General features: G+C 36.6%; 1 protein-coding gene across 1 annotated transcript in view; it reads left to right on the forward strand.

Annotated features, from left to right (window-relative positions):
* Positions 1-22,049, forward strand: part of LOC134541259 (uncharacterized) — a 357,586-nt gene that overhangs the window by 78,325 nt on the left and 257,212 nt on the right. The window contains exon 4 of the mRNA XM_063384546.1: positions 6,444-6,524. Coding sequence (XP_063240616.1) covers positions 6,444-6,524 — 81 coding nt within the window. The remainder of the gene's footprint in view (positions 1-6,443; positions 6,525-22,049) is intronic.

A 22,049-nucleotide genomic window follows, 5' to 3' on the forward strand; every position in this document is an offset into this window, starting at 1 on the left:
TGACTGGCCAGGCATAAGCATCCTACCTTTCCAACTACACTAATTGGAAGTTGTTTGTGGTTTACTCACAGATTGTGCACATAAACTATAGAATGCCACTTATAGCCCTGCCCATAGTTTTTTCTCTGTATTGCAAAGTATACTACAGTCCCACCCTGTCTAGTCTATTTTGGATAGAAATATTTTGTTACTGATAATTTTCCATTTTCCCTGCAACTGTAATTTTTCATACTCATGAAGTTTTGTAGAATCTAATGCATGGTATTATATTTTGATACACCGCTTTATGTTTAAAATCTAAAGACATTGGTAATTTCTTTGATAATGAAATGTCAGTATCGCAAAGTAGACCCAATTTGGGGAAGTGGGATGGTAATTATATCTAATTTAAGATACCTTAAAAGCATAATATGAAATTATGAAATACCCCTATATTCCAGTGCTTGTCTTTTAATAAAGTAGTAGTGGTAATGTCATATACCGCGTTTATTCTAAAATTTCAATCCGGATTGAACCTGGAGTTATGGAATTGAGGATTAGATTAGTCACAATTGTGCAGTTTTATCACAGTGATGATTGCATTGTGATAATCATTATCAAAAACTATAATATAACTAGCTTATAATATTGTTGTTACACTCATCTATGTTTGCAAATTTAATTTTTACATCCTGCAATATTTGTTAGGTTGGTAAAAAATTAGTTGTGCTGTGCTCGGCCTGGAAAGTCGAAATGGGCAGTTGGCGGGGTTTTCTAATTGATGTTATGCAGCAAACTAATATGAATGGTATATTGATAATTATATGTACTTAATACTTATTTTCTATTTGTTGGTGAAAATAATGACTTCTTTAAAGCTAAACTTACTTACCAAACATTCTGGTATTATCATGATATTATGTGTTTGGTGCAAATTGAGCAAGAATAATGATTATATTATAACCGTGGTTCAGTACTTGTATGAGTAAAATAGTATACAGTAACAAATGAAACTATTAATTGTATAAATTTCAGATGACAACTGATAATAAAGTGTGTGTGTGTGTGTGTCTATATATATATATAATATATATATATATATATAATATATATATATATATATTAATAGTTTCATTTGTTACTGTACACTTTTTTACTCATACAAGATCTGAACACTTGTGTTAAAATAGCCATAATCTTTGCTCAATTTGCACCAAACACATAATATCACAATAATACCAGAATGTTTGGTAAGTAAGTTTAGCTTTAAAGAAGTCATTATTTTCACCAACAAATATAAAATAAGCATTAAGTACATATTAACAACAATATACCATTCACATTAGTTTGCTGCATAACATCAATTAGAAAACCCCGCCAACTTCCCATTGGGACTTTCCAGGCCGAGCACAGCACAACTAATTTTTTACCAACCTAACAAATATTGTAGGATGTAAAAATTAAATTTGCAAACATAGATGATTGTAAAAACAATATTATAGGCTAGTTATATTATAGTTTTTGATAATGATTATCACAATGCAATCATCACTGTGATAAAACTGCACAATTGTGACTACTCTAATCCACAATTCCATAACTCCAGGTTCAATCCGGATTGAAATTTCAGAATAAACGCGGTATATGACATTACCACTACTACTTTATTAAAGGACAAGCACTGGAATATAGGGGTATTTCATAATTTCATATTATGCTTTTAAGGTATCTTAAATTAGATATAATTACCATCCCACTTCCCCAAATTGGGTCTACTTTGTGATACTGACATTTCATTATCAAAGAAATTACCAATGTCTTTAGATTTTAAACATAAAGTGGTGTATCAAAATATAATACCATGCATATATATATATATACACACACACACACACACACATATATATGTATATATGTGTGTATATATATATATATATATATATATATATATATATATATATATATATACATATATATACATATATATACATACACACACATATATATATATAAAAACACACACACACTGGATAAAGAAGAGTTTTGTAAACACAGCTCTAGGTACACTCGTTTTTAGTGTATTTTGGAATATTTTGGCATGGAAGAAAACAATCACGAACTTTTAATTTACCTAGTGCATCAAAGGCCGTGGCTATATGATCTAAAAAACAAAGACTATAATTTGCGGCACCCATACCAAATGAATTTTAAACATTTGTAACAGTGGCGACATTAGACTAGAAAGATCCCTAGTTATTTGCTTTTGATCAGCTACGTGTCATTTTCACTTTTTTTATTTACACTGACGAATCATACAATACTTACCTCGGCTAATGATTTCCAATTGTGAAATATATGTATATTTGTATGCATAAAACTTGGTAGTATTTCTTTGGTAGAAAGCTAGCCGAAATGAGTAGCCTCCCCGACTGCAAACTGCCGTCTATTGTGAACATGGCATATCCGTTATACGACTGCCAACTGCAGACTGCACATTCTGGACTGGGCTTTACCTGGTCCAGGCGAACATATGTCTCTTTTACACTGGATGAGATAAATTATTGTCTTATTATTTCGGGGTCGACATAGTCTTGCCACACGTCTTAATTTCCTTCTCTCAACGCGATACTTGCTGTTTTAACAGGACTATCAAGACTTAACATAAAATTATAATTGTTAAAAGCACATTCAAATGCAATAAAATACTGAAGATCACACTTAAATAAATATTAACCTAACCAACAATGTAAAACTTGTCAAATTATAGTCAAATGGCTTTTCTAAATAAAATTATTAAATACCAAAATTACTTACTAAAATATTTATAAGAACAAAATATTAGTGTTAAAAATTAGCCACTATGACCTTGCAGCAGATCTGCAGTACTGAGAAAACCCTATATTTATTCCTGTAACAAATCCTCGTAAAAGCTGGGAAGGGCAGGGTCTTGTGACTTACAAGACAAGTTAGCTGCATGCAACACACCAACTGACATGTTTATAAAGGGTTTACCAGTTTAAATGCAATCAATGATGAAATAAATTCCTCACTGACGTAAATTTAATAATGTTTTACGTAAACTATCATCATGTAAAGATTACTGGGGTACAAAGTAACAAATTCCACTAAGCAAATGGGTTTCGCAAAGGATAAGAATTTTCCAGACCTTACTATATGACTGTGTGGCTGACATAGAGATGTGACACAAACTCATTGTTTGTGTGTCTGTGTTATAGCTCGTATAATTTTCTATAATAAAAGTGAATTTATTCCTTTTTCACTTTCTTAGGGATGGAAATTCATAATTATATATAGACTATGTCACTCTCCACCCATAAACTATCTATAAGCTAAAAATCATTTAGGTCCATTGCTCCATTGCTCCGTGATAGAAGAACAAACAGACAAACACACTTTCGCTTTTATAATATTAGTATGGATTATCACCCCAATGGAATACCTAACAGACTAACTTACATTTCCATACAGTGTGTTGTTTTAATCAGGGTACCTATAGGTTATGCCACATTACATGTTGGGTTGCATGTGACCCTTCTGCATGAATAAAATAAGTGATTAATGGGTGGGATGTACATCTCATTCTTAAACCAATGGAAATATGTGCACTTACCTGTATTAAAAGTGAATTGTATTGTACTTGTGAAAGTACTTTTTGTACAAACAAGGAGTGTACATTTCCTAGCTTAGAATTTTTGGAATCATTATATTACCTGCTTTTGTAACTTCAGGCTTAAACTTTATTTGTTTCTTGGTTTCCTCTTTTAAATAAAAGTTAACAAAAAAAAATACTTGGAATAATTATTATGACATAACTGTCTGAATAATGCTTTTGGACTTGAAAGATTGAGTTAAAAATAAACGACCACTACACTCCAACCTGAAACCGGACCAAAATAAATTTCTTGCAGCACCCAGGGTATATGCACACATCTACAGGTATTATTGAAACTGAAATGTCTTTTTTTAATAACAATAGAGAGAACGGTAGTAAGATAACATGGCACGGAATAGAATAGATTAGAATTTTTTTTTGTGTATTTAATTCAAAAATATGGCTGCGAAAGTTATATTCAATATTTTATTCGAACATAAATTTAAAATAAGTGCTTGTATGTTTTTATTACAAGTTATGTAATTTGTATTAGCAAAAATACCTAATGATAATGGTTGGTGCTAAAATATTATTTGGCTACTAATTTAGTGTGCTTTGTGCAGAAATTATTAGCATACCTACTTGTTGTGAAGGATGTAAGCTCCTGACAAGCACACACTACCTGTTAAACTAGCAGTTTACCACTCAAAATGTATAAAGTATTTTATATGAAATACAGAATGTAAATCTCTCTGGCCAAATGCACAGCAGAAAGTAATGTGTTCTTTTCCTGGCCTTGTGACATGTAAATGTCATTCTTCTGAGGCCACTACTGCTATTTGTGATGCCTTTTATTTCTTCCAGGCAGCGAATGAAGACTTGATGGTGAAGCAGGAGCCCAGTGAGATAGTTTTCCCTCTAATCAAGGAGGAGTCGGTGAATGAACTGGTGAGTAGACTTGGGTGAACAGGACTGTGAACTACAGATGGTTTCAAACCCGGTCCACTCTCTTGAAGTGTTGGAGTGTCTGTGCCGTACACCTGGCGATGTGTCGTTCCCGGTCCTCAGTCCTCGGTCGTGTTTATGTTCTCAGCAGTTCAACAAGAACCAAGAACTGAGAATTAATTTGGGAACCACGATAATTTTTACAGCGAATCTTTTCCCAGTTAAAATTCAGTATGGTAACTTGTGTTACAATTTACATGGAAAAGTGAAACCAACCAATTAAAAATATAAAAAATATATATAAAGCCTTCGTGGAAGTGGTAAAGCATGGTGTGTATCTGATGCAAGCACATGCAACGCACACTTAATAGCTTTATGATTTGCTTCTAGTTGAAACACTGTCTGCACCTGTTTGAGACAGGGCAGTAATGGTTAGTAAATCTTTGTTCACCCTCATCCAAGTGGAGAGATAGTGCGAGCAGAAACCCAAACAATATCAACATAATGGGGATATATTAGGACAGACACGATACTGTACAGCATTAGTTCCCAATTTTCTTTTCGGCCAGGGACCCTATGATTGACTTTTTATTTTGGCGGAACCCCAACTCCTTCAAAGGAAGTTATTTGACAATGATTGTGTTTACTTTATATGACATTCATTATGACTCACGGAACCCCTGTGACTCTTCCACGGAACACTTTTTGGAAACCGCTGCTGTACATCATAAGTATTACAAACTACACTGTATTTTCTTTTTAGGCTCTAAATGACAAATTCTGCTGTTACATGTAGTAAATACTTTGTATCAATCTAACTCATAATGAAAATGGTATTTTATATTGATTTTCTATTGCCTTAACCTTGTTTTTAATCTAGGAATTAAATGTATGACCAGTTTTTCACATAATTGTGAAGTGGGGTGCTGATTCGACATATTGGACAAACAAACATGTCTATCAGGGCATACTGTATCTTTTGTGTGCCTGGAAATATCCTGCTATGATACAAGTCGTGCTGTTGGTGGTATAACTATGACTTCTTCACCTGATAGCTACACTTCACCTGCTTCAGGGTGTGTGAAAGGTGCTAAAGTTGCGGGTGGACTTTTGCACATTTTGGACATTAGTGATGCATTAAAACTGGCAGGGTTCAAGAAAACCATGTGATACTTATAATGATTAGGCATAAAATCAAAATACAAATTTAAATTGAAAAACATGGCGAAAAAACGGTATGGTATATGATGATGCAGTTAGTTGGCGATGAGAGAAGTAATGGCCCACCGTGTGGTTGGCTGATGGACCAGGCTGAGACACTTGCTCCAGGGCGTGACGTCGCAGTGTGGGAACAAGACTTGAACTACCCCTTCACAGTGCATCCACACAGACCTGGTCTGCTCTCTGCTTTAAGGCATGCTTAGATGTTGAACTAAATACACGAGGCTGTTTGGCTTCCCACCACCTCTCTCCTTGTAGGTATACACCATGTGGTTACACTTAGACATGTGGTTATGATAACAGATTTATTAATGGATACATGGCCTTAAAATCGTATTCCTTCACAAATAATGCAAATAATAAAAAGATTTTTACAAATCTCTTTCAGTTACATTCCTTACCATCCAGTTAGTTGCACAAGTCTGTAAGCATTGAGGATTATAAATATCCGAAAGGTGATATAACAATCTATTAAGTAGTCTACCTCCCAATGCCAGCCCTTAGGATTTGTATATGTTTTATAATTTTAAATAAATAAAGTTCTGAACTATGCATCAGTGCTGCTAGAGTGAAGTCCTAAGGGTGTGGGGTGTGGTTTGTGGTTTCCCCAGGCGATGATCTCAGAGGACTGGGCGGAACACTGCGCTGGACCATTCACGTGCCGAGTGATGTCTTGTTGTTTCAGCCGGCAGATGGAGACGTCTGTGTGAAGCAGGAGCCGAGCGAGCTGGGTTTCCCGCCAATCAAGGAGGAGTTGGATGAACCAGTGAGTAGACTGCTTTGTGCAGATGTGACTATTACCCACGCATGGTCTCGAGTCTGCTATACCCTTAACAAGTATTATTATGAACATTGTATTTTATACAAACCTTATATTTATATTGTTATACAGTAGAATCCTTCCCGAACGACCCCCCTCTGGAACGACCATTCCGTAAGAACGACCAGTTTTCGAGGAACCGTGAAAAAATTCGAAAAAAAATGAGTAAAATTGGATGAAAAACAAGTGCGCTACACACTATGTACGGCGCTGCGCGTCACGTTTTTCTTGGTGAGCGCTGTACTGTTGGCAGGCGCACGCATGGCTAAAAATAGATACCACCCCTCCAGAGTCCAGACTGGCCACCCTAGCGATAACGGTAAACAGTGGTGCGCATGCGCATTTCTGTTGCCGTCTCGATCCCGTGTCTTTGTCTTGTGGCTTGTTAGTGTGATCTTGCTCGCTGGTGGATACGCTTCTTTTGCTTGTTGATTCGGATATTTCTTGGTTTTTATTATTGTTGACGACTTATTACGCTTTGTTTCTTGGACGCTGATTTGGTTAGTGGTTTGATTTTGTGAATTTTGTATATTGTTGACGACACACGCATTTGTTTTTGGATTTTGATTTGGTAAAATTATTGGCTTGATTCTATGAACGATCGTTGACGACACACGCAGTTTTACACGGATTTTGATTTTTTTTTTTTGGGATTTTCGTTTCGCATTTGTGAAAATAAGTGCCAAGCGAAATACACTTTCGCTAATGAAAAAATATGAGATCATCCAGCAAGTGGATAAGAAAACAATTTCCAAGACTAAGATAGCGCAGCAATACAACATTCCGAAGTCTACTCTCTTCACGATTCTCACGTCGGTTGGTTATTATGTCCGCCGTTAGCTCGCCTGGCGCTGAGAGACGTGTCTGGCAGGCATACGGCGCGGCGGGACGAATGGTGACGCCGAAAGAGAGGGAAGGGGGGGGCAATAAATGGATAAAAAATAAACTACCCACGTTACATAACGTTAGCACGATGTTATTTTAAAGCTGCCCAAATAAAGGACGGTTCTTTCTGTGAAAAGGCCAAGGGGGGTTGGGTTGGGGGGGGGGAAATTGTCCAAATTCTCTGGAACGACCCTTCCGTAAGTACGACCGTTTTTTCGGGAACCGTGAGGGGTTGTTCCAGCGGGATTCTACTGTATTATGGTCATGCCACAGCTAGTGATGTAGCGATGAGGCTGGCCAGACAGCTGTCACACCGGCCTGAAGAGAGGGGCGTGATGCAGGTAGCTCCCGCTGTCTCGTACCGGCATCAGTAATCTGATTGGTAGAGACCCCGAAAAATGGTGAAGCGCGAAATTTACGAAATAACGCGAAAATTTGATACTTTAAACGAATTTTGCGACTTTCCTTTGATTTCGACATAGTCGCGAAATTCACGAATTTTCGCACGAAATTCACGCATTTTCGCGCGAAATTCACGCTATTGCGCACAAAATAATATCCTCATGTCGCAAGTTCTATTTATTTACGCCATCATAAATATAGGCGTCAATTTACATAGACTAAAAGACTAGTGCCGTGATATTATCTTCGTTTTGACACGTTACTGAAATCCACGTATTTTTATTACTCTGTTTACAAGCAGTAAATATTGCCATCGCAAATGAAAACAAAATTTAACAAATGTCAACAATCGATATGTGCGCAATACCAACATAACAAAATTGACTGTCCACAGTTTTGGTGTTTTGAATAATGGTCGCTTCTGCCGCAAGGCGCACTGGTGTTGATTTTTCTAACCTAATTTAATCGCATGGAGCTAAGATGGCAGTCATTTTTGCGTGCACATATCTATGAGTGTTTACAAATACCGTCCACATTTTGTAAGTTTTGTGATACAATTGAATTGATGGCTAAGATGCTGAAAACTTCGACAATGTTTTATCGCGAAAGAAATGAAATCGGATGGATTTTATATTTTTGATCAGCTGCCGTGCGGGTTGATTGGACATACAAAGACACGTGCAAAAAGCATGTGGCAAATGACACACACAAAACAAAACAGAAAAGACAATTATTTTGTCAAGCAAATTCTACCGTGTCTAATCAAATCTCCATAGGCGACAGCGTGAATAAAGTAAACAAGCTTCAAAGTGCAGAAAACAAGAATTTGTTTCTGATTTTGTTAATATGATGCTGTAAGTTAACATTCCTTTGGAAAAAGCTGATCATCCAGCTATGAGGGAATGGTTTAATACCCATATTGAAGGTTAGTCGGTAAATATGTATTGTACGGATTAGTGCCAAAAAAAATCGTACAAATATGAAATAACTTTCATTATATGCTCTTTTACGTCCTCTTTTCAAAACAGCCTGCGGAGATTAAAAATTCCAATTACTTTTGGAGATATCGCCGTTCTTATTTTGCAATACAAGCCCTATGTAATCATTCAACAGACGCCATTTTATATTTTGCAGTGTGCGCGTGAATCCCTAAATAACAGAAATTTTCCATTAGGTAAGGTTAGTTACATGATAAATACTACAAAATAAACAGAAATTAAAAATAATATCAATTAATTTTACTTGTATAGTTTTAAGTATTTATAATGTAACTGACCTGACATAACAAAACGGGACAAAGGTAGATTAGGTCAGGTCAGCTACAGTATAAATACTTTGAAACTGAACGGACATTAAAAATAATAAAAATTAATTTTAATAGTTGTTTAGTTTTAAAGTATTTATAATGTAGCTGACCTGACCTAACAAACCGGGAAAAAGGATGAACAGTAGGAACTCACATAATTTTCTTTTTACGTGATGTAGTCGTTCAACTACGTCGCGAAAAAAAAAAATCATACTTGTAAACAAGCAACAATGGTGAACGCGGGAAGCCTACGATTCACTCATCCTTCTGGACATACCCGAATACTCACGTTGGCAAGCCTTCTTTCAACAGACGAGAGGCAAACGCCCGATCGTGCATCTTCGGGTTTTTTTTTTTTTGTTTGTTCATTGTAAATAAATATGCAACTCATGAAAACTAATGGTCAATTAGGTTATGTTAGCTACATTATAAATACTTCAATATATTGTGGATGGTTGATTTTGTTAGGATAGCTACATTAAAAATACTGTGAAATCATGTAAACGGTTTCCTAGCGCTGGATAGCTACATATTAAAAAGTTATTTGCTAAGCAACCATAAAATGATTTTACAGATTTTTTAATGTAGCTATACTTACCTAATATAACCAACCATCCACAGTGTTTTAAAGTATTTTTAATTACTTCTTGCTAATTTTAAGAAAAGAAGGCTTGCCAACGTGAGTATTCGGGTATGTCCAGAAGGATGTGTGAATCGTAGGCTTCCCCCTGAATGCCGCATCAGTGCACATCATGAAAATTAAAAAATTCCATATCTCCTAAAGTATTTGGAATTACTGATCTCCGCCGGGTTTAATGAAAAGAGGAAGTTAAAGAGCACAGAATAAAGGTATTTTCGGATTTTTAAAATTTTTTTTTTTAAAAATCGCCAAAAAATGAATATTAAAAAATTCGATATCTCCAAAAGTAATTGGAATTTTTTATCTCCGCAGGCGGTTCTGAAAAGAGGACGTAAGATAGCATATAATGAAAGTTATTTCATATTTGTACGATTTTTTTTTGGCGCTAATCCGTACAATACATATTTACCGGTTAGTCTTATTTATTTAGAAATGTTTTCCCCCTCTAATAAAAGTTCATAAGCATATGTAGGCCTACAATACTATCAATTAACTTACCTTTAGACCCAACTTACCTTTACTTCTAATAAATATGCAAGTACCTCAGATTAACAAACACATAAATAGGATGGATTGCATTGTGAAATGGTGAGCACACCACAAGATATTTTTGACTGATTGATTGATGGTTTGACTCTGTAATCCAGCAGTAATCTTGAATTGGTTAGGTTAGGTTTGGCTTAGAATTGTTTTGAGTAAATTAGCCCATTAATATTTTCAGCAATAACCTTATAATTCTACCTATTTATAAGTATATTGTAAGTTATGTATACATTTTAGGTGCAGGGGATTTGCCATCAGCCAACACTCTTGGAGAAACATATGTCCCAAAAATTGGCCAGGCAAATAAGGAAGCAGTAAGGCACACTGTAGTAGAATACAAACAGATTGTATTCTTGTGTGATGAAATGACAGACAAAGTGGGCCGATGTAAGGCTGAGTCTGCTACTTTCTAGTGCCTATCCACTATGAGGTTTTTTTTACACTGCCAATGGCATAATTTTTTTCACAATTTTTTGTTTCTCTGCCGATTGCTTATTTTAACACCGATTTTTTGCACCGCTTGCCTATTTTTACACCGATATTTTGCACCGCTTTTGTCATTTTTTTACACCGAAATGAGCCAGTTTTATTTACCATTTTCTGGGGTCACTACTGATTGGTGCGGCACCTCTCACTACCCCCCCCCCCCCCCCCTCCTCCTTAAATATAATTGATAGAAAAAAAAAGTTAAATTAGCCCATCTTGCCCTCATTCTTTCTAACTTATTTTGTATTTCATAAGGAGTATTGCCAGTCTTTATTTCTGTTTTAATATTTTCTATTTTGGGATAATTCTTTAGATGTTCCTCCATTTTATGATACGTTTGAGGTATCTGTTGTCACTCTCCACTTATTGAAATTCCATTCACATTTCTTTCAGGCACAAATCAGAATTGTTGAAGCTACAAAATTCCTTGGGGGTCAAATATTCTAGAGAGGTAATGAGCTACTTCAATTTCCCGCCCTTTGATATTTTTGAGCATGAATTCAACTCTTGTGAGACATATTAACCACCCAGCAAGTCTCCCTACTGATTTTTCTGATTCTAACAACTTAATGCTTGATTATTAGTATACAATGCAATTCATACTAACTCAGGATAGTCTCAAAACTCCTCACAGCTAAAAGTACAGGCTAAGCACTCTATTTTATAAGTTGCTTATATTTTCTGTGCAGTTGTTAGCAGTCTACTGGCACATGTATCGGGTATAAGCGACTGTACCTCATACTGTAACAACACCCGCCCTAAAGAAATGGCGCTGGAATGACTCACAACACCAATTGTTTATCAAAATTTGACAATCATAAAACTGTAGATTTTACAGTGCAACTTTAAACTTCTGAAAAGCCTCTTGAGGTAATTCAACATTTTTCTGCTTTAGGGAATTTAGAGGTTTGCAAATACATAGTTGCAGAATCAGGAATGAATTTTGAATAAAATTCTTTCATATCTAAAAATCTTCTTACCTCTATTAAGTTTTTTTTGACAAAGGAAAATTTATAATAGGATGCATTTTATCAGGGCCCATAAATAATTTTTTGTCTGATATTACAAAACCCAAGTACTTGACTTATGTTTGTGCTCATGAAATGTTGTCTTTGAAAACTGTTAATCCAGCTTCTCTTTTCTTTTGTAATACTTTCCCCACATCTACATCTATATGTAAGGACAAACTCGTATTGATATTCTTCTAAAACATTAAACATAATACGAGACATTGCCTGAGGCTCATTTTACCCCTTTGGCAATTGGGTCCATTTATAGAATCCCCATTGAGTAACAGATGCTAATGGCTTACAACTGTGGGAATGGAACTAACCCTGCAAAAAGGATGCTTTCAAGAAAAAAAAATTTGTATGATATTTAGTTTTTATATATTGTTACGAACTAGAGCAGGGCCGGGACACGTGCAGGTGCACAGCTGGCTGGCGACTGCCGCAACATGATGTGCACCGCGCGCGCCTGGAAGATAACAAGGATTGTCGCTTTCCCCCCTCCTTCCCTCCACTCCCCACGCAGCGCCCTGCCTTTGACACGTAACTGACACCAGACAGCTGGGATTTACGCGAGCCGCCGACACGTGTTTCAAGAGATTTCTACCCTCATGTCGGCGTGGACTGATGCGACTGGCCCCGGCCGCTATCGTGAGTTCTGGAATTGCGCCGGGGCCTATATATATGCCTGAGGATGTCAGGGCAGGAATCAGTGAGGGAGTTCAAAGAGTTCTAGCGGGAGCCTTCCCGTGGCGGAGCTTTCGGGGCGATAGTGCCGTGGGTGTGGCACAGTGGTGAAGTCCTTGGACAAAGGTTCCAGGGCAGGGAGTGAGTAAGTTCAGTGGGGTTGAGAGTATTCCTGCGGCGGAGTTTCCGGGCGATAGAGTCGCGGGCGCGGCGGAGTCCCGAGCGAGGCGCCGAGCGGATCCTCGGCGAAGGAAAGTGTCAGCGGCGGCGGAGTGCGGCGACGGAGTCCCGCGGTGGAGACCCACGAGGGGTGCTGCGGCGAGAGTTGCGCCCGAGGTGCGGCCCAGCGAGGTGTGCGGTGTGAGAGAACGAGTGACTGGGGAGGAATCATTTTTAAGTGCAATTGATTATTTGCAATTTTAGATTATTTGTAAGTGACATAAGTAGTGGCAATAAATAAAACTGTGTGTGATAAAATTCTTTAATTGGGCTATCTTTTACGAACCCGCAATAAATCGTAACAATATGTTTAAAAACCAACTTACTTACTGCAGTTACCACAAATTATATGAGGGCCATGCAATAAGTAATGAGCCAAATCAATGTATCTCAAAAAAGGTTTATTTAATAAACGTTTAACTTTCAAAAGTTGAAGTTGGAATCCTTGTAATTACTTCTGATCAGCAGTTCAATCAGATATCTTAAACATAACCTATTAATCAGTCAGTTCAAGATTTCAAGTCTGATTGATAATTGCACTCCGGAAGAAGAAAGTGCTGTGATTAGATTTTAAGTCGCGAAAGGTGTTAAAGGTAGTGGTATCCATGCAAGGATGTTAAAAGGGTATGGGAACAATTGGTAAAACTTTTCGTATTATTTACAAAGTGGGTAGAACAATTTAAAAGTGGTCAGAAAATTATTGGTGATGAGCGGTGAAGTGATAGAACATTCAAAGTTTCTACTTATTTTAATCTCGCGTTGATGCTATAATCCGAGACTACAGACGAATCACTGTTGAAATTATAGCTGCAAAAGTGTCTGCAAGTGTTGAAACTGTACATAACAGCATTTAAAATAAATTGCAATTCAAGAAAACCTCACCTGCGTGAGATACACACAAAGAAATTACGCCACAAATCAGAAGAATTGCAACGGGCGATGATACATGTGTTCACTAATACGAGCCTGAGTTGTAGGAAAAGCCTTGAGTGGAAACCTACAAGTTCTCCAATGCAGAAAAAAAAAGGGTGCGTGTACTTAGGTACGCGCGTGAGAAGTTATACTTCTTTGGCATCATTAAAAAATAGTTTTTAATTGCATGCAAATAATTCTCCATGGTAGCGTTATTCTCCATGGTAGTGTTAAACGTTTAACGCAACCTTGTTGGAAGTCGCATTAGAAGTATAACTTCAATAACTTCAATAGAACAAGTACGTATTTCAGCTAATTTCACGACGCTCACACTGTTTACTTCGCTGCATAGCAAGAATACCACGCGCACATGCTTAGAATATTGGACGCTACTCGTTTCTAACACTCGCGCTGGCCTGTAACAGGTATACTACGAGCATGTGTTCGAGTGCCACGCATTCACTCTTGCTCTGTCTCTTTCTATTCCCCCTCCCCAGGAGCGTTGAACGTTTAACGCAACAGTGCTTTCATACCCCCTCCATGGTAGCGTTAAACGTTTAACGCAACCTTGTTGGAAATTGCATTAGAAGTATAACTTCAAATAATTCTAGACCCAGCCATCTGCTGGGAAAATGGTGCTTACACTTTTCTGGGATTTTCAAGGGCCTATTTTATGCAATTGTCTATAAGAACAACGAATAATCAACAGTCATTATTACGTTGATATTCTGTAAAACAAATTAAAGCCTGTAATTCGCACTAACGTCGTGGTCTTTTTTGAAAAGTGTGATTTTGCTTCATGACAATGCACGGCTGCATACTGCATATAGCACAGATAACGCAAGAATGTATTCAAATCTGGGCTGGGAGATTCTTCCAGTCCAGTCCAGTCCAGTCCAGTCCAGTCCAGTCCAGATCTCGCTCTCTCAGACTTTCATATGTTTGGTCCCCTTAAGAAAGCTGTACGCAACAAAAAATTTGGCTCCAATGAAGGAGTCAAGATTCAGGCCACAATATCAGCATTTTTCCAGGTGCGCTAGTAGTTATTTAGTGTTAAATTTACATTGTCAGGTTTCTTGTAGTTCTGTAATATTCAACTGTTGGCAAGTTTTTCTAATAGTCTTGTAGTATACGAATTATATTAGCAAATGTTCAATTAGACATTTAGTGTACGACTCTTGTTTTCAGGTGTACTAGTATTCTTGTAGTGTGTAACTAATACATATTGGCAGATGTGCTAGTAGTATTGTAGAGTACAACTCATGTGTAGTACCACTAATATTACTAATATTGGCAGGTGTGCTAAGTCGTCAGGTGCTGGGGTGACATGGCTGGTGGTTGTGTTGCAGTGTGAAGACAGCTGGCAGCCAGAACCCGGCAGTTCCTCTGCCAGCCAGGACTACACTCTGTGCAAGCAACAAGTGAAGGAGGAGATAACTATAGAAGAGCACCCTATAGCTGCAGGTACTTGCAATACTCTATACCTACAGTGTTATGCAGGTTATACTGAGCAGTAGCTAATACATGGAATGTTTATAAAATTGGTTGGGTATTGAAAGTAACTAAGTGAATTTAATTACTGCCATCTTGAACTATAATTGATTGAAACCTTATGTGTATATTCTTGCTCTCTCTCTCTCTTTCTTTCTCTCTGTGTGTGTGTGTGTGTGTGGGTGTGTATGTGTGTGTGTGTAAATGAGACATCTCATTACAAAATTATCTACAGGAATATTAGTATTGACAAAATACAGTTTTAAAAACCAGTTTATAACTTTGAAGTCATATACTAATCAGTTTATTCATCTGAATGTCAAAACATATAAATTCCTCAAAAATTGTTTTTGAAAGCTGGAGAGGGCAGGGACTCGAAATGTTTCCTAATCCCCCCAACGTTTCTAATGAACTCATAATTTCTAGAGATGGGATTTTCGAATCTTGGATTCGTAGAAAATACCGAATCCTATGGATTCGAGGATTCGTAGGATCCGAGGTGGGATTCGAGGTGGGTTTTTAAGAGTTTTAGGTAGTAATTGAAAATTGTAGTGCTGGGCGAAGTTCGAAAATTTCGAACCGAACCGAACCCTTAAGTTCGGTTCGGTTCGAAACCTCTTAAAATATATTCGAAAAACCAAACGTTCGTTTAAAAAAAAATTATGTTTTTCTAATTTTCGAACCCCCATTTGAGACCATTCACAAAACAGCACAACAAAATTCCATTACTTGTAATATTCCGACTTTTATCGCATAATCGTCACCTCAACAGTTTCAAGCGCAGACAAAATAATGAAAAAAAAATTATTAATCGTCGCATAACTCGAATAGCATTTTTTCATATAGGCGCGCTTTGTTTTTTGTTTACTTTAGAGAATTTTGTTTGCATTTCTCGTACTACGTAATATAAACTATCATACAAATGCCAAACGTATGGTATATTATACCTTTAACTATAGTGCGTGTACGAGAAGTGTTGTAAAATCACTGAAAATTGCGTACCCCATACGTTAAACTAAAGCGCATGTACGAGAACTCTCGTATTTCGGCAAAACTAACGTGATCAAGTTAACACAAGACAAATGCGGTAGGAAATGATTACGTAAATTATGTATTTTAAATTACTGGGATGTATTTATTTTCTTTGGCCTTTTTGGTTATAACAGTCAGGTACTGAAAATATTAATTTAATCTTGTGTATTAAAAGTACTGGTCCAGTAAATTTTACAGTACGGTACTAAGTTAACTAGCGTAGTCGCGGCAGCAATCATTATTTCTCGTGTTTTCTTTTTTCCAACGCAAATTTCTATAACCACTCTTCTTACGTTACGTTTACAATATTATTGTTCTTGAGGTGATTTGCGATGAGCAGGGTTACGTCGTTTCCAAATGGAGAAAAGATAATGACGACCCAGATGACCCAGAAGCACCCCAAAAAATGTCTAAAGTTTCTTCTGACGAGCAGCATTCTTCCAAGAAAACAGCAACTGCAGTCAGCGGATTTTGTAATTAATGTAGATAGGTAACTTAATTAACATTCGACCTTTTTTTTTTAATGTTCTATTAAAAAGTTTTACTTATTAAAAATGTTAGGTTATGTCTACCATAAAAATATGTGATGTGGCCTTATGCTGAATGTTCGTCATCTGTATGATATTATATTTTTTTTAAATGAAGGTTAGTGTAGACGGAAAAATGAAGATAGTCTTTTTGAAATTTAGATGGAACATCTTCATGAATTAAAAGTGTGTGTGTCTCTCTCTATATATATATATATATATATATATATATATATATATATATATATATATATATATATGCAATAAATAATGAAGGAAAGAAAACATAGAGAAAATAATTTTGCATTTAATTTCTTTTATATATATATATATATATATAAACGAAATTAAATGCAAAATTATTTTCTCTATGTTTTCTTTCCTTCATTATTTATTGCATAAACTTTACTTATAAAATTTTATGCAATGTTTTAATAAAGCTAAGCTATATATCGTTTTAATTTTACATATGGCTGGAGAGCCTTTCTTTCTCACCATTCAGTTAAACGCCAAAATGCTGGTCGTCGGTTCATTTTAATTCAAAACAATTATTTCTGTATGAGGTTCGGTTCGGCTCAGTTCGAAATTTTTTTGCTATGGTTCAATTCGGTTCGGTTCGAAACCAGATAACTGAGGTTCGCCCAGCTCTAGAAAATTGTATACCTAAACTATATTATGAAGGTAACAGAAATAGCACAAACATAAGATAAACTACGCTGCATTTTGTCAATTACCTAGCATAACTACTCGATCATCTCCAACCTTCAATAATATAACATTGCAGAAAAAAACATAACTTTTTTTAAATGGTGTCTGTTATACAAACATATTTTATTGAAAACATAGGAAGGATTAATTTAACAGAGAATTAGACAGATGCAAACTTACGTGTGGTTTTTGAGGTTATTTGTCTCTATTTTATATCAGGTGTATACACTATGCACTTATTTTATAATTTTATAAATACACATGTGATTTTTTTTTAATACATAGGCCTATGTAATTTTTTAAAATGAGTGATTTTTTTTATAACATGTGGTGAAGTTTAGTGTGGGACTGGGATTCGAGATTCGATGACAAACACTGAGGATTCGAACAAGGATTCGGATTCGACCAAAATGTGGATACGTCCCTTCCCTAATAATTTCATTGAAAAGTTTAAAATAAACAATAGTGACTCATGTTCAAAACTGTTAAGAACCATTCACCATATAGATTCATAGTTAAAAATCTGTCAAGTATCCATATTTACTTAAAAATTTTAATTCATAATATTTGTGAAATAACAATTACAGAATTAGGCACAACCAACAAGAAGTCATCAAGTTGTTAAAAGAAGACGTCATTACCACATTATTCTTCCGTTAAAACTTGAACCATTACTCATTTCAAAACTTACAAACTGTTTACCGTAATTCGAAGTTTGTCACATTATTATTATGCTATTATTTCATAAAAACAAATGTGTCAAGCAATAGTCAGCAATAAAATGTTTCTTCACTTCAAATCCCTGTCAAGCAAATTTATATCTGTCGTATTAAATTGTGAGAGTAAATGTCGTGTAGGACTTGTGTAGTGGAGAGGTTGGTGGCCCTGCGTGGGTTGGCTAGTTGGTGTTTGTGAGGTCGTTCGGTTGAGTGTGTTGGTATCGGGTTCTGAAGTGGAAGGACACAAGGAAGATGTTGAACAGCAGGCGAAGAACTAACAGCGTGTCAGGAAGGACACAATAGTAAACATTCATGTCTACCCTAAAAATGCATATACATTTGGTCAACGTTACAAAGAAACACTCTGCCTGTTTAGGCCCACAGAACAATGAAATACCTTAATGTTACTCATAGAAAAATACATACATGCATCTTGGTTAGTACAAGAATACCTCAAAATTACTGAACACAACAAATGAACTACCCAACATAATATAAAAAATGAGCAAAACCTTCATTACTTTCATAGCACAACTTTTTTTAAAGAAATAGTAAAAATTTCATATTTTCAAGTTCATTTGACATTATCTGCACAGCATCTATAAAGTGTCAATAAACTTGCTCTGATACAAACTGAAATAGATTCATTTTTGTATTGACTACAGTAGAATCCCGCTGATGCGACCCCTCATGGTTTCCGGAAAAACGGACTTATAAACGAAATGGTCGCAATAGAGAATTCGGGCCGATTCCCCCCCCCCCCCCCCCGGTCAAATATATCCAAATACATAAAAAATCGCCTTTTTTCGCATAGATTTCATATTCAAATAGTCTATGGCGTAAAAAAGACAACTTTGTAATTCATATTACACCTTGGACTCGCATACCCCGAACAATGGGTTCCGATAAATACTCACGCTAAGAGAATTCACGTCACGAGAGTTCCGCTATGCTAGCCGGCTGGTTATTTTCATTCAAAACGTGGCGAAGCAACTTGTGTGGATCAGGTAGAAAACATTCGGCTATAAACGAAAGATATAAGAACAATGCTATTCTGAAATGCTGTGACATGTTTTTGGAGTAGATAATCACAGCGACAGACCGACAGGATGCACTCCCGCCCTTGCCGTCAGCGATGTTTATTTTGACAGCTCAAGCAATTATCTTTTCCAAGTCCCTTCACAGCGTAAAAAAGAAGAAAAAAACACGTGTGGACGGGTAACTGAGGGGAAGGAGAGCGGAACTGCTGGCTGCGCACGCATCTACTCGCCAGTCGCCACTGTCTGGCAGCGGCGCGTGCGTGCGTGTGTGCGTGTGAGGCTGGCGACCAGCAGCATCGTTAGCTAGCGAGAGTGTGACGGTAAATGTCGACCTTGACCACTTCGGCTTACTGCAGGGCTCGCTCTCTTTTATCTCTGTCTCCCCCTCCCACAAATATATTGGCTGGCAGGTCTCGCCCTCTTCACCTTCTTATCTTATCTCTCAAGCACACTTGAAGCACCTAATACGTCGTGCCCCTCAAATTTTTCAATTGCAAATTGCCTCCTTCCTTCTGTACTGCATTTATAATTTCTTCTCTCTTTTTAAGAATCGTGAAGAGAGTAGACTTCGGAATGCCATATTGCTGTGCTATCTTCGTCTTGGAAATTGTCTTTTTATCCACTTGCTGGATAATCTCATAATTTTTCATTAGCGACAAACTGGCTCGCTTTATACTCATTTTCACAAATCCACGAGTCCGTGTAAATTCAAAAACGAGTCACAATCGTCAAACGGGACCGGGACGGCAATAGACGCGCGCGTAGATGCTATCAGGTGATGTGCCTAGTTTACCGGTATTGGCTAGCGTGGACATTCTAGAGGGGTGGTATCTATTTTTAGCTGTCTTTTGTATGCCTGCCTGCTTACAGTACAGTGCTCGCCAAGATAAATGTGAACACATAGCGCCCAACAAAGTGTAACAGACTTGTTTTTCAGCCGATTTTACTCAAATTTTCTACTTTCTCTGCTCAAATTTTTCACGGTTTCTCAAAAAACGGTCGTATAAACGGAATGGACGCATCAGAGGGGGGTCGCATCGTAAGGAATCTACTGTACTTGTCAGTCTTGTATTCTACACTTAAAGTAATAACATCATTTTTACTCATTACTGAGGAGGGAGAGTGCCAGAGGGGAAGAAAGAAACATGGACTCGTGCCATAGAAAACATTAAATATTAAACCCTTGCCTCTCAGCTGCCTCGAAGAAACACCTTTTAACCCAGAAGCTATTGCTCAACTGGCAGATGATAAAACATTTTCTCATAATCCTTCACAACGTGACACACATTTACTCTTGTGGTACCAAGAACCAACACTGTGTTTGTTAAACATCAGATAACATTATCAACTCTCTCATTGAAAACAAAAACCAATTATTATGAAAAATATTCAGTGTAGAAAATCTTTTCTAAGTTGTTTTGCATTTGTAATTAGAATTCAAAATTCTCTCATAATATGACAAACCTTATTTGATTCTTAATGCCAGATAACAATTAGTAAAGCAACTTGTATTCACTTTAATTGTGCCATAAAATTATATCAAGAGTTTAAATATTAATTTTTTATAAAAATTTTAATATGACATGTTAACCTTCTTTAAAATTGTAATTCATGATACACTCAGCTGATTATATTAAAATTATTAAATTTTATCTTATGTTCTTTTTTACTTATAATACACAAAAACTATGTTGTTTTCAAAACATAAATTCCAAGGTTATACTCAAAATTCATTAAAGAAATCATCAACTCATATACTTGTATTGCTTATTGCTAAATATTTATAACTTTTTTAAAAACTTATACCTTAACTTATTACCTTTTTTAAATTGTGCCTCAATTCTGTTTGACTCTGTTCCATTGTCTATACTATTTCCATTAATTTCTGTAATATTTCATCTGATCCGACCCATGACCTCAACTGGAGGGTCTCTGGAGGATGTTTTGGATTATTGTGATATTCCGTATAACCCATAAAATCTTCACCTTCGTTGCTATTTGAACAATTTGTTTATATTACAATATAATATTTTTCGAACTACCCTAATCTCACAAAATGTTCAAATATAAACCTAACTGTGCTTGCCAAAATAGAAATAACACTATCATTAAAAATTACAGAATAAATCTGATTTTGTCCTTAAAACATTGTGTTATCTGTCATACATCCCACGATGTTCCCCGATGTGAACATTACTTAAGATATGCATTGGGTCATTGATTTAAGGTGTCAATTTCCCATGATGTCCCACGATTCTCATGTTGTGTAGCCTCTGGATCTTGCAATTATTTGACAGCATAATTCCTGGGTAAAACAAAGTAGCTACTCCTTGTTCAATCAGGTCAAGTGGTCATTCCCCCTGACCACTTCAACCAATGAGTTCAGCTGTTGGCAGCAGTGTGTGCCTCCCACCAGTCAGAGGCTTACTGCACTGTCCTTGAGGCACATCTGGGGCGAATCCAGGACGAGCTCTGTGCGACAGATTCCTGTGACGACGAGGCGCAATCAGCGCTGTCAGCTGACGTTATCACGACACGCATTCCAGCGAATGTAGCCACAAACACACTTCACTCTACACAACCTGGAATCCCGGAGCTGGGTGACACAACTTGTGCTCACAAGGAGTGTACATGAAAAGAGGCCAAATAAATTGTTTTTGTGCCACGAACCTATAATTAGTATGAGACAAGGGCTTGTGCCCCACAAGGCAAAATATATAAACTATGGCTAATTAAAATCATCAGCTTTACCTCAGCAAGTGTTAAGCTTGCAAAGTAGAGTTTACTCCTAACATTTGATAATAAGTTGCAATAAACATTGAATTAATCTGCCATACAGAAAATCATGGCCAAATTATCCAAAACTG

Source organism: Bacillus rossius, chromosome 18 (assembly GCF_032445375.1).
Source record: "Bacillus rossius redtenbacheri isolate Brsri chromosome 18, Brsri_v3, whole genome shotgun sequence".
NCBI classification, from domain to species: domain Eukaryota; kingdom Metazoa; phylum Arthropoda; class Insecta; order Phasmatodea; family Bacillidae; genus Bacillus; species Bacillus rossius.